Raw genomic sequence first — 14,435 nt, 5'->3', positions numbered from 1 at the left:
TTGTCTGTTAGTCGCGAAGTGACGGTTGGGAGCACAGCTTAGGAAAGATTGCCTACGGGCGGCCGGGCGGACGCCGCAGCCCCGCCCCTGAGGTTGAGGAGGTTGAGCACCAGCGCCACCGTGTGGCCGGACCCCCTCGGCGCCCCAGCGAGCTTCATTCCTCCGGTCCCAGGCCACAGAAAGGCGGAGCTCTGTGGAGCCTTGACAGTGAGGGGCGTTGGGAATGGGCCGTCCGGCTGGGGCATCCCATAGAGCCCTGAGCGAGTCCAGATGTGGGGGGCTTTGCGAACCCTGTGCTGGGCAAGGGACCCTTGGCTTCCATCACTCCTGCTGGGTGCCTGGGGCAGGCCACCGGCCCTCTCTGCCCCTCAACTTCCTCATCTGTAAAAAGGGACATTAGGATCCTTCCTGGTGAATATCAGGAGCCGCTGGTCCTGACTCTGACTAGTAGCACCACCCCTCTGACCTTGAACTGCAAGATGAGATGCTCTCATTGCTTCCTGTCTGCTGAGGTTGTGAGGTACTTGGGATGAGAATAGCTAAGGTTTATTGGGTACTTACTAGGTGTCAGACCCTCACAATCCTCCCAACAGCTTCATGAGGTGGCTTTTATTAGTCTTACTCACATTTTACAGACAAGGAAACTGAATACAGAGAGAAAAACTAAATTATTCAACATTATACAGCAAGGAAGGGGTGGAACTAAGGTTCAAGCCCAGACCATTTCCTGCTTCTCAATGCATAAAAACATTTTTAAACTGGCAGTGTCATAATGCAAGGGTGGTAAACCTTAGTCCTGAACTCTCTGGGTGATCTTGGGGAAGCACTTGCCTGCTCTGGGCCTGTATTTCTCCGCATGTAAATGAGAGGTGAGGCGAGGTGAGCTCCGGGGCCCCCCCGCTAAAGTCTTAGGCGGGAAAGTAAATGCGTGGGGCAAAACTTAGTGATGTTTTGCACCCCCTCGCCATCTCTACTCCTTTACCAATCCCCAGTCCCTTCCCCACTCTCACTGTTCTGCTCCTGGCTGCCAGGAGGCCATGCCCTTGGCCCCGTGGGCCTCCCTTCACCTGCCAGCTCCAGCTCCACCCCATAGTTTTGGACCTACATCCTCTTGAATGCTGACTGTCATCCATTGCATGCATCTTACTGCTGTGTGTTGAGCTGTTTGAAAGCACAAGTGCTGGGCTTTCTACCCCGAGGGCAGCTCTGCATGGTGGGGTCCAGAAGCCTGGTTGCACCAGTGGCCTGAGTCAGCTGTGTGTCCAGCTCTCTTGGTCCTTAGTTGAGTGTGTACTGACATGAGCTTAGTGTTGGGCCAGCAGGACCCAAACCCTCAGGAGCCTTCCAGGTGGGCTAGATGTTAGCAGAGCTCCCCCTGGAGTCCTGATTGCTGCCGATTTCATAGATCCCCAAACTAGGCCTGTGTCCTGTTAGCGGTGACCCAGCTGGTCAAGCTGCCCCACCAAAAGCCAGACCAGGAGGCTGGTATTTCAGAGCTCCATTACCCCCCAGCTGGGAGCACCAGGGGTTCTGCAAAGACAGTACCTTCTCTGGATATGAGTGGCTGGGATGAGGCCCTGCTCTGCAGCCAGCCTGAGGCCAGCTTAGCCAAACCCCCAGAGAGGCCAGGGCCTGCCACCTGCCAGAGACCATTGTATCAGCCAGCAGCAGCCTAGCCACAGTGGCAGACGTGTATGTAAACAGACCATGCCCAGTGCTGCTGGACTGGCCAGCAAGGCTGCTGTGTCCCAGAGTAATAGATTTCTTCATGGTTGTATTAAGAGTGACTATAATTATATGAGTCCTTGCTGTGTGTCAGGAGTGTGTTTCCTCCGCCTAGCAAACCCTGTGAGGTGAGACTGTCAAGTTCATTTGACAGAAGGGGAGACTGAGGCACAACAGGGTGACTTAACTTGCTCATGGTGGAGCCAGCACTGAAATACTAATGAAAAAAAAAAAAACAAAGAAAAGACCTATCTTGTTTGCTATGGTTCAATCCCAGCCCTACTACTTACCTTACCTGGACAAGTGACTTCAACTCTCTCACCTTGGTTCCCCATCTGTAACGTGAAGATAAGAATAGTGCCAACCCGGCGGAATTATTTGAGGACTAAGTGAATTAACACATGCAGGCCCTAGAACTGAACCTGGCACATGGTAGATAGAAGGTAATTTTTGCTGTGGTTATTTACAAAGCGTTCCCATCCTCTCAACGATCTTGTGCCACTGCCGTGGCTGTCAGGCCCAGTTTGCAGACTGGGACTCTGGGGCTTAGAGCAGAGCAACCTGGGGCTGGCTCTGACCTCGGGTCTCCTGTGTCTGCCCCTCAGGAACAAGCGATGACCCGTTCCAGGACTCGGAAGGGCGAGAGGGCACAGAGGCCGTGGCGGAGCACCAGTTTTCAGACCTGGACGACTCGGACTCAGACTCGGACCTGGACGAAGATGAGGATGAGGACGAGGAAGAGAGCCAGGACGAGCCATCAGGACCGTCCTCGGAGGCACCCCCGCCCGGCCCGCCAGCCACGCTGCCGGCAGACTCCTCACCTGTTCAGGGCCCCCAGCCCCCACATGCCACCTCTGGCAACCAGGCCACCAGGAGCAGCTCAGTCTCAGAAGCCGAGCGCTTGGCAGCCGGCAGCTGCTCCATGTCCAGCCAAAGCATCCTGTGCCTCCCCCGGCTGGGACCGGCCCCACCGGGCCCCATGGAGAAGGACACAGGCTCGGTCCTGAGCTCCAAGGCCGTGTCCCCAAGAAGGCCATGGTCCCCGAGCAAAGAAGCAGGCAGCCGCCCACCACTCGCCCCAAAACACTCACTAACCAAAAGCGACTCGTCTCCCCAGCGACATTCACCGGCCCGAGAGCCACTGGCCTCGGCCCCGAGCCCACCTGGCCCCCAGATGGGCCCTCTCCCCCGTGGGTCTCCGAGACTCGAGCTGTCTCCTCTCACCCCCAACCCCCTGGGTAGGGAACTGCCCCCCGAATGCGAGGGCACCACAGACCCAGGCCCGCACAGACACTCGCCCACGAGGAGATGGTCTCCAGGCCAGGCTGAGTCACCGCCACGGTCAGCGCTGCCACGGAAGTGGGCCTTGGTGGGGCCAGGCAGCCCCTCGGTGGGCGAGCGCGGCCCAGGCTCAGGGCTGGCCCCAAGGGCTCTCTACCCACCTGCGCCTCTACCTCACAAGCTTCTCGGCAGAAGCCCAGCGGAGACCTGCACCTCCACGTGGGTGAGTTCCCGTCTCCGGGGTGGCTGGGCCGCTTCTCGCTGGCAGGTCGGGGGCTGTAAGCTCACACCTCCCTGAGGCCTCAGACCTGGAGCTACACCCCTGCCAGCTCAGCGGTTACCAAGAAGACGTGTACTGGGCACCTCCTATGCCAGGCACTGTGCTGGGTGCCTGAAACCAGTTAGTTTAGTGTCCGAAGCAGCAGAGCATGGACTCTGGAGCTGGACTACCCAGGATTAAAACCAGGTTCTGCCACTTATGAGCTGTGTGGCCTTGGATGTGAGTGTAAATACTTGTGCCTGCTCCCTCCGCACCCCCATCCCCATCCCCATTTCCACATATTCTTTGAGCAGATGGCAGAGCTCAACCCAAATCATCACATCTCCAGCATGACTGCCACCAGCACCCTCAGAGTCACTGCAGCCAACACCATCCCTGTCATGCCATCAGCACTGTCACTGTCACATCACCACTGCCATCTGCCATCATTACACTCCAGCCACCCCATCAGCTTGATCACGGTTGTCACAGTATCACCATCACCACCGCTGTCATGATCGCCAGAGCTGACATCGTTATCACTGTCCACTTACCTTTCCCCTCTCAACACCTTTTCTGTCACCAGATTGTCATAACCCAACACCGCTGCTCACCACCAGCAGAGATTCAAGCTACAGGGGGAACAAGATCTAGGAATCTTAACTTGATTTTTAATTTTGGGGTCGTGTGAAAATTCCTGGAGGTGGGAGAAGGCCAAGAGCCTGGAGTGGGAACTCATATTCTAGGGTTAAGTTGGGTCAGTACCATTTGAGGAACAAGAGAAACCACAGAACCAAGACAGAGGGCCAGGTGCATAGGGGCCAACCAGGCAGCCCCATCCTCAGAAGACAGACAAGCTGACTGGAGGCAGGGGACCATGTCCTGAGTGTACCCATGGTCACCATTCCAGCGAGGGCACCCCCACAGGGCAACACCGTAGACAGGGCTTGGGACTCGGTTCTGGGCCAGCTCAGCCAGGACTTGCTCTGTGATCTCAGCGAGTCCCCTCCTCACTCTAGGCCTTGGGGTCTCCATGTGCCCAGCACATCATCCTCGCCTTACTCTGTCTTATTTTCTGACCCCAGCAGAAGGCCGAGTCGCCAAGTCCCTCCTGTTCACCTGGCCCTGCTCATCCTCTCTTCTCCCGACCCTTCTCCACCCCCCATGACTTCCACGGCCACACCCCGGCCCGGACAGAGGAGAACATCTTCAGCCACCTGCCTCTGCACTCCCAGCACTTGACCCGCGCCCCGTGCCCCCTGATTCCCATCGGCGGGATCCAGATGGTACAGGCCCGGCCGGGGGCCCACCCCACCCTGCTCCCCGGGCCCAGCACGGCCTGGGTCAGCGGCTTCTCAGGGGGTGGCAGCGACCTGACGGGGGCCCGGGAGGCCCAGGAGAGAGCCCGCTGGAGTCCCACCGAGAGCTCATCGGCCTCCGTGTCCCCCGTGGCTAAGGTCTCCAAATTCACACTCTCCTCGGAGCTGGAGGCCAGGGACCACCCCAAGGAGAGGGGGAGGACGAGCAGGGGCCTGGGCAGACCTCCCGACTGGGAGCCCCGCGCAGCCGAGGTGCCCGCAGAGCCCGTGCCCACGCACAGTCCCCGCACCCCACCCGAGGCCTCGCCCCGGCCACCCCAGGGCCGCCGGGCAGGGTCCCGGAGCCCCCGCCTGGAGTCACCGCGTGCGCTGGCCAACCCCTCGGCCTCCGCCACCCCGCCGCTGGACCGCAGCAGTTCCGTGGGCTGCCTGGCCGAGGCCTCCGCTCGCTTCCCAGCCCGGAGGAGGAACCTCTCCGGGGAACCCAGGACCAGTCAGGGCTCCCCCGAGCCCTCGGGAAGTGGGGGGCCCGGGGCACCTCCACACCAGCCCGAGGACCGGGGGCCCCGGAGCACTTAGCCTCTCCCCGACCGCTTCAGCATCTGGCTTCCGGTGTTTGACAACAGACGTTTCCAGCCGACTTCCTCGAATCATCTTGCTGTCATGGGCTCCCTGTCCCATCTGTTGTTCTGTCCAAGAAGCTTCTGCTCAGCCCCCGTCTGTCTTATCGTCCCACCATGTATGCAGTTACCTGTGCCTTTTTCTGTGACCTTTTGTTGCTTGAAAAGATACAAACAACACACACACACACAAACATTTAAAAACCCCACGAGGTATTTGAGGCTGTGAATATTTAGGTGGGGCTTCACCTTGGGCCACTGTGGTCAGCAGCCACCCCCCAAGGCTGGCAAGAGGCGGTCAGTTGCTAAGGGGAATGCACTGAAGCAGAGAGAGAGGAAAAAAGAAACTTTAAAAATATATATAATTAAATGTAAAAGCAAGCACTCCTATGTACAGTTGTTTATGGTTCCTATTTATTGCTGCTTTATCCCACCCCAGCTAGTGGCCTCCCCCGGCTGCCAGCAGAAGGGCCAGCAGCCTGAGGCAGAGGGACAGGCAGGGAGACTCCACGGGCAGGCCCAGAAAACTCCGACTTTCTTTCTCCTAGGACTTCAACACAAAATATTTGGAACGGGTAGGAAGGTAGGAGCTGGTTGGTTCCCTAGGACTCCCAGACGTCCAGGTGGTCTGTGTCACGATCCCATCCTGGCACTTGACCGGTAGACAAATCCCCCTGCCCCCCGGCCCAGCAACTCTGCTCCTCACCGCACCCTCACCCTCTGGGCTGGGAAAGAAGTTCCTGACCATCCATCTCCTGGTTCCTGAGCACCTGACCTCGGCCTTGCTCTCAGGGTCCCAGCCACTGGCTGCCGTCCTTGTTCTAGAAACTACCCACAAGGCTGAAGTGACAGGGCCCAACCCCTGGGGGTCAAGATCCAAGGTGCGTTGCCTTGCCATTCCTGAGGCCAGGCTTGGGCTTCATTTTACATTTGGTCCCTGGGGTACAAAGGGCCCTATTTCCTCCATGGCTGGGCTTTTCCAGTGCTGAGCACTGGAAGTTTGCAAGGACTCATTTCTGGACCACTTTGCAGCAGGACTGGTCCCCCTGTCCCCCTCCCACATACCGTCAGGCCTCCACTGCCCCCAGGAAGTACCCAAAACCATGACTGGTGGGAACTGCCCAGGCCTCCTATTGGTTGGCTTAAATCTCTTTTAAAAAATAAAATTAAATATATATATATAAACCTGGAAAGACAATGGTGTTTGATATTTCGCCCAGCCTCCTATTGTCCAAGGTCATTTGAATTCTTCTCCAAAGCAATCAGTAATAGCTAGTGCCTCTTTCCTCATCCCCATCTCCGCCTTTACGAAGCTGCCCTGTGTTACCTGGTGCAAAAGCCTGCTTTGTTAAAAAAAAAAAAAAAAAAAAAAAAAGACTAGAAATTAAAATCCCAAGTTGAAATATGGAACTTGAACTCTAGCATGTTTACCCAGCCCTGGGATGGGTGGGGTTTTCCACAACATCCAGAAATCATTTTCTTTAGTTTCTACCAGGGGGAGAAAGCACAGGGACCACGGTCATGGCCCAGCCAGGCTAGGTGCTAATGCTGCAGAGCAGAGACCTCCTTGGCCAGTCCCCATTCCTCAGGCAGGCTGCATGAATCGTGTGGCCATAAGGGGCTCCTGAGCTGTTGTTTAGACAGGACACCATAAGGTGCATAGGGCTGGGGCACATCTGTGAGCTCCCCGCCCTCCGGCATAATTCCCTCTTCTGCCCGTTCAGGACCTTTCCCTGCTTGGCCTCTGCTGCCAGGACAAACCAGTCACAGGTCAGCCTCCAGCCAGACCACCTAGCTCATTTCCCTTTGGCTAAGACAAAAAGGGGACAATAGGGAAGGGCCTACCTGGGGGTCTGCTGGGCTCCAGGGTACAGGGGGTGGGGTTAGCCAGCACTTCCTGGCTGTCTGACCCAGAGTCTGGGGCTCCTGGCCCCCCTGGAAGAAGGCCAACAGCCTTGGCTGTACAGGCACTGGTCAGGTCTGGCAGGAGGTGGGAAGGAGCCTGAGCCACAGTCACAGCCTAGGCCAGAGGCCAGGGCTTTCCTCATCATTACCTTCCGGCCCCACCCCAGGGGGCTGCCCAAGGACTGGAGACTTCAAGCACTGAGGCCTGGGAGCTGGATAAAGGGCATTGCTTCAGCCGAGGCTTGAAGTATTCCTGGGCCAGATCTTCCAGCCCCAGACCTACAAAGTAGCAGACTGGGCTCTGCTAGACTAGCCTGTGACCTTGGGGGTGGCCGGGCCCCTCCCCCAAGCCCTGCGCCCCAGCTCTCCTGGGTGCCATTCCCCCCTGTATTCAGACAGCCCAGCTGCCAAGGTTTCCTTTCTGGAGGCCTAGTCATATGGCCGGTGTGGCCAGCAGGGGAGAGTCCTCACGGCCACTGGGGCTCACAGGCACAGGCAGAGGGGATGGGGGCCGGGAATCACTGGAGAGCCATTTCTCAATGACAGAGACACACTGTGCAAGCAATCTGGCCAAAGGGCTACTGCCCCACACAGGTGCCCAGAGAAATGGAATTGATGCCACCAGCCCTGGCCGTGTGTCACTGAGCATGGCTCTAAGCCCCTCTGCCAGCCTCTCTTCTGGCTCCCCCAAGCACAGAGCTCCCAGCCCACACGCCCACCCTCATAATGTAGAAAAGACTCTCACTCCGCACTCTCTCCCACCCCGCACCCCAGCACCCACTGCCCTGCTCCCAACCACTTGCACATTCACAGCTTGCCTGTGACCCTGTTGTCCCTGTTAAGGGACACGGTAGAGAAAGCAGTGCTGATTTGTTGGCATGGACACCTGTCATGTGCTCTGCTGAAATGTGCCGGATGGCCGTTCCTTGGTACAGGCCTGCTGTGGTCCTCGGGTGTCGGCAGGGTTGGGGGGTGTGGGCCAACTTGCCAAGGTTTCAGAGCCAGCCCTTGCCTTGGGGAGTCCAAGCCACCTGCCCCCCAGGGCTACCCTCCGGGATGCCCTTCACCCTCAGCAAGCTCAGGGCCATTTTGGGTACTAACCTTGCTCCTCTCCAAGGCGCCTTTTTACAAGCCTACTCCCCCTCCCCACGCCAAAGCCCCGACCACTGCAACCCTCCAGGAGGCTGACAGCAGTGAACTTCCCACTCTCCCTCCTCCATCAACTCCAACTTCCAGACCCAGCAGTCCCTCCTCGAAAAAGTCTGAAAGAATTAGTTTCCGGACCCCTCTAACTCATGCTCCATCCTCACCCAGCCCTTTTGAATAGGAGCAAGCAAGATAACAGAGCTGAATTGCTCTCTAGTCCTTTCTCCAGGCAAATCTTCTTTAAAGCAAAAGTCCTCCCTGGGCAGCCATCCATGGAGACAGATCCGCAGCACTGACCAAGGAGAGAAAGTTCCTAAAGACCTGTTCCACCAATTCTGCTTCTGCATCGCGAATCCCGTCCGCTTTCCATTGGAAAACCGCTTCGGCACTTATGATCACTTTACTAAACCTAGTGTTAAAAAAGGAAGAAAAAAGAAACCGAAAAAAGAAACGTATAGGCAAATGTAAGATACACGCTCTCTGTAAGATAAAAATTTGCCTTTTTTTTTCTAAAAGGTGTATGTATTCTGTATGTGAAATTGTCTGTAGAGAGTTTCTATGTTCTTATATGGCAATACATTCCAAAAATCGTACTGTAGATATGTACAGCAACCACACTGGGATGGGGTAGTTTTGCCTGTAATTTTATTTAAACTCCAGTTTCTCCACTTGCATCTTGCAATGTTGGTATGGTATATATCAGTGCAAAAGAAAAAAAAAATCTCAACAAAAAATCCTGCAGGTCTAAAGCACAGAGTCTGATGTACAAAAGCAAAAAACTGCTCAGTATTGATGTGTGTGACCTTTGTTGTAAATTACATCTGTACTGTGAATGAGAAGTTTTTACAAGTATAATAATTGCCTTTATTACAGCTCTGGCTGAGTGTTCAGCCTGAGGATATTTTTTAAAAAAAACAGCACGTTGGAATAAATTTGAAAATCCCAACAGAGGCTTGCTTGCCTGGCTCATGGTTTTTCTTAGGGTTGAAGAATGGAGGGACCCTTGGAGTCCCAAGTGCTTCTTTTGCTACAAAGAATCAGGCCCAGAGAAGGCAAGTGAGCAGGCCACAGTCACACAGCCTGGGATTCAAGGGGCCCCTCCCTTCCAGGCTTGGCAGGAGGCACAGGTACATTGCCACGTGGTTTGGGGTCTATATTCATTTCCTAGGGCTGCCGTAACAAATTAACAAACTAAGTGGCTTAAAACGGCAGAAAGTTATTCTCTCACATTTCTGGAAGCCAGAAGTCTGAAGTCAAGGTGTTAGTTCCTTCTGGAGGCTCTGGAGGAGAATCCATTTTATGCCTCCCTCCTAGCTTCTGGTGGCTGCAGGCGATCTTTGGCCTTTGGTTTGTAGCCGCATCACTCTCATCTCTGCCTCTGCCTTCGTCTTGCTGCCTTCTCTGTGTGTCTCTTCTAAGGATACTCGTCATTGGATTTGGGGCCCACCCTAATTCAGTATGATCGCATCTTGATCTAAATAAGGTCATACTCACAGGTTCCAGGGGTTAAGATATAGCTGTGAGCCAGGCTATATCAGTCACACTTAATTTTGAGGGGTCACCATTCAGCTCACTACAAGGTAAGACCTGGAAACTGATCATGACACAGCTATTTACTGCCTGTGTGACATTGGGCGAGTTACACAACCTCTCTGGGCTCTGTTTCCTAATCTGTAAAGTGGAGGGTTGTTGTGAGGATTAATTGAGACAGTGTATACAGCATGGCTAACAGAACCTTGAACATAGTATCCTTCAACAAATATCCTCTGAGCGGACCTTGCACAGGGTGCTGGGGTTACAGAGATGAAGAAGACAGGTATAGGTCCCCACCTTTTGTATTCAACAATGACTTGCTGAGAGCCAGTGAGGGACTAATCATCGGATAGAACAGTGGGCAAAACAGGTAGTCCTGCCCTCAAAGAGCTTACATTCTAACAGGAGAGGCCATCCTTAAGCAAATAATGACATCATGAATTACTCAATTGCAGTGGCCATAATTGCTGCTGTGGGAGAGAGCAAAGCTCTAGTCCAGAGTGAGTCTGAGTCATCTGAAGACCTTTCCTGGAAAACTCTTGAGGGTCCGGGAGTGGGGGGTGGGGGTGGGGGTGGGGGGATGGTGGGGGTGGGGGTGGGGGATGGTGGGGGTGGGGGATGGTGGGGGTGGGGGATGGTGGGGGTGGGGGCGGGGTGGGGGGATGGTGGGGGGCGTGGCAGCAGGTGTGGGGGATTGGCAGGGGTGGGGGGAGTCCAGGAGAAGGAGCAGAGGAAGAGGTAGATGGACTATCAAGAGAGGTCCTCAGGGTAAAATGCCGCCCACAAACTCAGCACTAAGAACCTAAGAGGGCCTGCTTGTTTCAGCAGCAGGGAGATCATTGCTGACTTAGGGAAAAGTTGGCCTAGCCCAGCGACTGGCCCACGGGAGGCCCTTGGTAGACACTGCCGAGTGTTGAATGAATGGTGGAGGCCGGGGGTGGTGGCTGGGGAGTGAGGAGAAGGGGGCAGTGGGGACAGCAGATCCAGACACCCTCCCAGGAGCCTGCGGTGGAGGGCAGGGGACAGCTGGGGCAGCAGCTGGAGGGGTGTATGGGGTCCAGGAAAGAAAGACATTGAGTGTGGAAAGGAGATGGTGAAACCCCAGCCTGCTTGATTAGGAGGAGATGCAGACACCTCTCCCAGTCTGACCCAAGGGAAGAGGCGCAAGCGATGTCAGTGACAGAAGTTGAGGACATTTTCTCTGTGCAATGGAGTAAGGTCACCTGCTGAGAGGGGAGGAGGAAGCTGCAGGTCGGGGAAGATTGGAGACTTGAGAAGGTGTGAATGGCCTTTGAGGGGAGTGGGAGAAAGCCGGCCAGGGAAACAGAAGGCCGGTGTGGCACCACTCCTGCTCAATGTGTGGTTTGTCCAGCAGTGCTCAGAGACCACGCTGTGAGTGTGGAGAAAGTGGCCAGGTAGATTCATTCCAGGGCGGGGGGGGGGGGGGGCGTTGCCTGGCCACGGGACAGAAGGAGTGGGGTATGGGAGGTAAGAGAATTGGCCAATGAAGAGGTGACGTTATGGAGCCCTGAAGTCACGGGCTCGGAAGGAAGCAAACAGGGGTGGCTTCCACAGAGCAAGTCCAGTGGTCAAGTGACTGGGGATTTGGATGAGAACAGAGAAGAAAAGGCTGGGAATTGTCTTAGCTCATTTTTCCAGAGGCAGGACAGTTGTGGATGAGGGTGGTGTGGACCACAGGTGTGGGTGCTGAGCTGGAAGGAAAGAGGACACGACTGGAGATGAAGAAGCTGGGAAGTGAGTGTCCAGGATGCCAAGTGGGTCGTGCAAGTGGCCTGTGCAGTCATCTCTGATGATTGCAGGGCTGGGCTGGAGACCTGAGCTGTGAGCCAGGCTACATCGATCAGCATGGGGGCGGTCACGCTGCAGAAACAAGCAACCTAGAAGCTCAGGAGCTGAAAACAATGAAAGTTGAGGTTTTCCCTTCTGCTATATGTCTGATGTGGGTCAGCCGCAGAATTGTACTCGTCCTCATCACTTGGGGACCTAGGCTGATGGAGGCTTTATCCCGTGCTCCCATGACCTCAGAGGCAGAAAAAAAGGAGACAGCTGTGAAACGTTGCATGGACAACTAAATGCTCTACCTGGGAACAAACATTCCTCCTTTCACATTTCATCAGCCAAAACGAGTCACATGGCTGTGCCTAGCGGAAGAGACGAGGAATATGTGAATACAACACTAATGACAATCACACGAGGCTAGGACGCAGTGTCAGAAGCGCCTAAGAGCTGAGCAGGTGTCAGCAGTGGGACAGGGGAGGGGCAGGGCCTGATGGCACGGGCCTCAAAGGTGCTGGCTGGGCTCCCCTGGTGGCACAGTGGTTGAGGGTCCGCCTGCCGATGCAGGGGACACGGGTTCGTGCCCCGGTCCGGGAGGATCCCACGTGCCGCGGAGCGGCTGGGCCCGTGAGCCATGGCCGCTGAGCCTGCGCGTCCGGAGCCTGTGCTCCGCAACGGGAGAGACCGCAAAAAAAACAAACAAACAAAAAAAACAAAACAAAAAGGTGCTGGGTTTTTACAGGGAGTGAAAAAAATAATGGCGTGGAAGGAGGCCTGGAAGCGAAGATCGCACCTGGCATTGGAATCATGGGATGTGGAAGGCGAGGAGCAGCTGCCTGGGAGCAAGTCCTTGGGGAGAGCCCAGGTCTCAGTCGAGACCAGTGGGAAAGTGGAATCCCAAGCAGGCCCAGAAGAAGAAGAGCATAGTATCAGCCAGGCCCTGTGTTCAGCATTTACAAGCCCTGTTTGCAGTCCTCACAACAACCCAGGGAGGTGAGAGTTACTGTCCCCATTTCTCCAGAAGAAAACAGAAGTTCCAAAAGGCCTCCACCAGCCAAAGGTGCAGGGCTAGTCAGAGGCAGTGTGAGGACTGACTCTAGTCCAGCTCCAATGCAGCGCCTCCGAGGACCCCAAGTTCCTCCCTCTGCTCTCCAGCCTGCGCTCTGACCCCAAGGGGAGCCCTGGATCTCAGACTCTCCACCTCCTTCTGCCCAGGCACCAGTGGGACCAGGCGGGCCCTGGCCAGAGCTTCTTCCCGGCAGCTGCCTGGCTGCTCAGCAGTGCCATCTGGTAGCCACGTGGATCCCCGTGTCTGAAGCTGCAGGTACAAGGATGACTAGCAGACCCCGGGGCTGGGAATCCAGTGCTTGAGAGCGTGGAAAGTGGATGTGAATTCTCTGAAGAACCAGACTCCCCAGCAAGCTGCAGGGCCCAAGGCCCACCAGTCACTCACACCAGGCCTCCCACGGCCGCTCTGGAGTTCACGAAGCAGTTTCCCTTTTGGAGCGAGGCAGGTTGGGGCACATATCCCCACTTCATAGAAGAAGAGAGCCCAAGATCATACCCTGGCAAGTGGCAGGGCCACCAACCCGGGTTACACCTGACCCAGAGCCTCAGGAAGGCTTGGACTGCTGCCTGTTGCTGCTGAAGCCTGAGCCAAGCCTTGCTGCTCCCCCTTGGACCCTCACTCAGGGGACCCTCACTCTAGGCCTGGACGCTCTCTGGGCTCAGGACCCGGAGGTCACATTCGGTCCTAGAGACTCCCAGGGACAGACCGTTGCCGGCAGGGTGGGCTCAGAAGGCAGGCCAGTCTGAGATGGGCTTGAGCAGAGAGAAACAGGAAGCAGGAAGAGTCAGGCGAGGACAGGGGACGGCTGAGGAGGGAGCAGAAGGGGCTACACTGCATGAGGCTCATCACGGCCAACTGCTCAGGAGCTCCTGGTCCACGGACAGACTTATCACCTCATCACCTTGCAAAGGAGGAAGACAGGGGCTCAGACGGGTGACACTGCTCTCAAGGTCACAGTGGTAAGGGGCAGGGCAGAGACTTAAAACCAGGCCCCCACATTCAGGAGTGGTTGGTTTCCTATGGAAAGAGAACCTGGGCCTCTTTTCTACCTAGTAGTCCTCAAACCTGGGTTGGGGAACCCCAGTGGACATATCCCCCAATCTTGTCATAGCATCAGCCACTTTAGGGAGACCCAGCTACTAACCTCCCCTTTTTTTTTTTTTTTTTTTGTGGTACGCGGGCCTCTCACTGTTGTGGCCTCTCCCGTTGCGGAGCACAGGCTCCAGACGCGCAGGCCCAGCAGCCATGGTTCATGGGCCCAGCCGCTCCGCGGCATGTGGGATCTTCCCGGACCGGGGCATGAACCCGCGTCCCCTGCATCAGCAGGCGGACTCCCAACCACTGCGCCACCAGGGAAGCCCTAACCTCCCCTTTTTAGAGATGAAAAAACTGATGTCCGGAGCCTGGAAGAGCTTAGCCCAAGGCCAAGGCCAGGATTCCTGAATCCTCAGCAGAGGCACCTACACCACTCCGCCCACCCCTCCTCTACCCCAGGCCCAAGTTCACCTGCCCGGCTCTGCCTTTTTAGGAAAGGAAAAGAGCAGCCCTGGTGGTGGGCAGGTGGGCAGGCAGGTGGCCGTGCTAATCTACCGGCTCCTGGCGGCTCTGGTTACCATAGTTTGGGGCCCGAGCAGCCCTGGCTGGGAGTGCCAGCCCAGCCAATGGATGTTGCCGCTGAGCTTCTCTGCCAAAGCCATACAAGGCTCTGCTGTAGCCCAGTCCCGAGCCGGCACAGGGCAGCCCCAGAGCTGGCACCCGCCCCGCCCGTGAGCCTGCCAAGC

At 56.2% G+C, this 14,435-nt stretch overlaps 1 protein-coding gene across 2 annotated transcripts in view; it reads left to right on the top strand.

The window, feature by feature from the left end:
- HIVEP3 (HIVEP zinc finger 3) overlaps positions 1 to 6,321 on the top strand; it is a 130,288-nt gene extending 123,967 nt beyond the window's left edge. The window contains exons 7-8 of one of the 2 annotated variants that reach the window (XM_082614036.1): positions 2,331 to 3,229; positions 4,354 to 6,321. In XM_082614036.1, coding sequence (XP_082470162.1) covers positions 2,331 to 3,229; positions 4,354 to 5,163 — 1,709 coding nt within the window. In that variant the 3' untranslated portion in view covers positions 5,164 to 6,321. Of the gene's footprint in view, positions 1 to 2,330; positions 3,230 to 4,350 lie in introns of both variants that reach the window. The other variant, XM_082614035.1, reaches the window with a different exon arrangement.
- The last annotated feature ends 8,114 nt before the right edge of the window (positions 6,322 to 14,435 follow it).

Source organism: Mesoplodon mirus, assembly GCF_964341445.2.
Source record: "Mesoplodon mirus genome assembly, chromosome: 3".
NCBI lineage: Eukaryota > Metazoa > Chordata > Mammalia > Artiodactyla > Ziphiidae > Mesoplodon > Mesoplodon mirus.
This window is presented reverse-complemented; position numbering and strand designations above follow the sequence as displayed.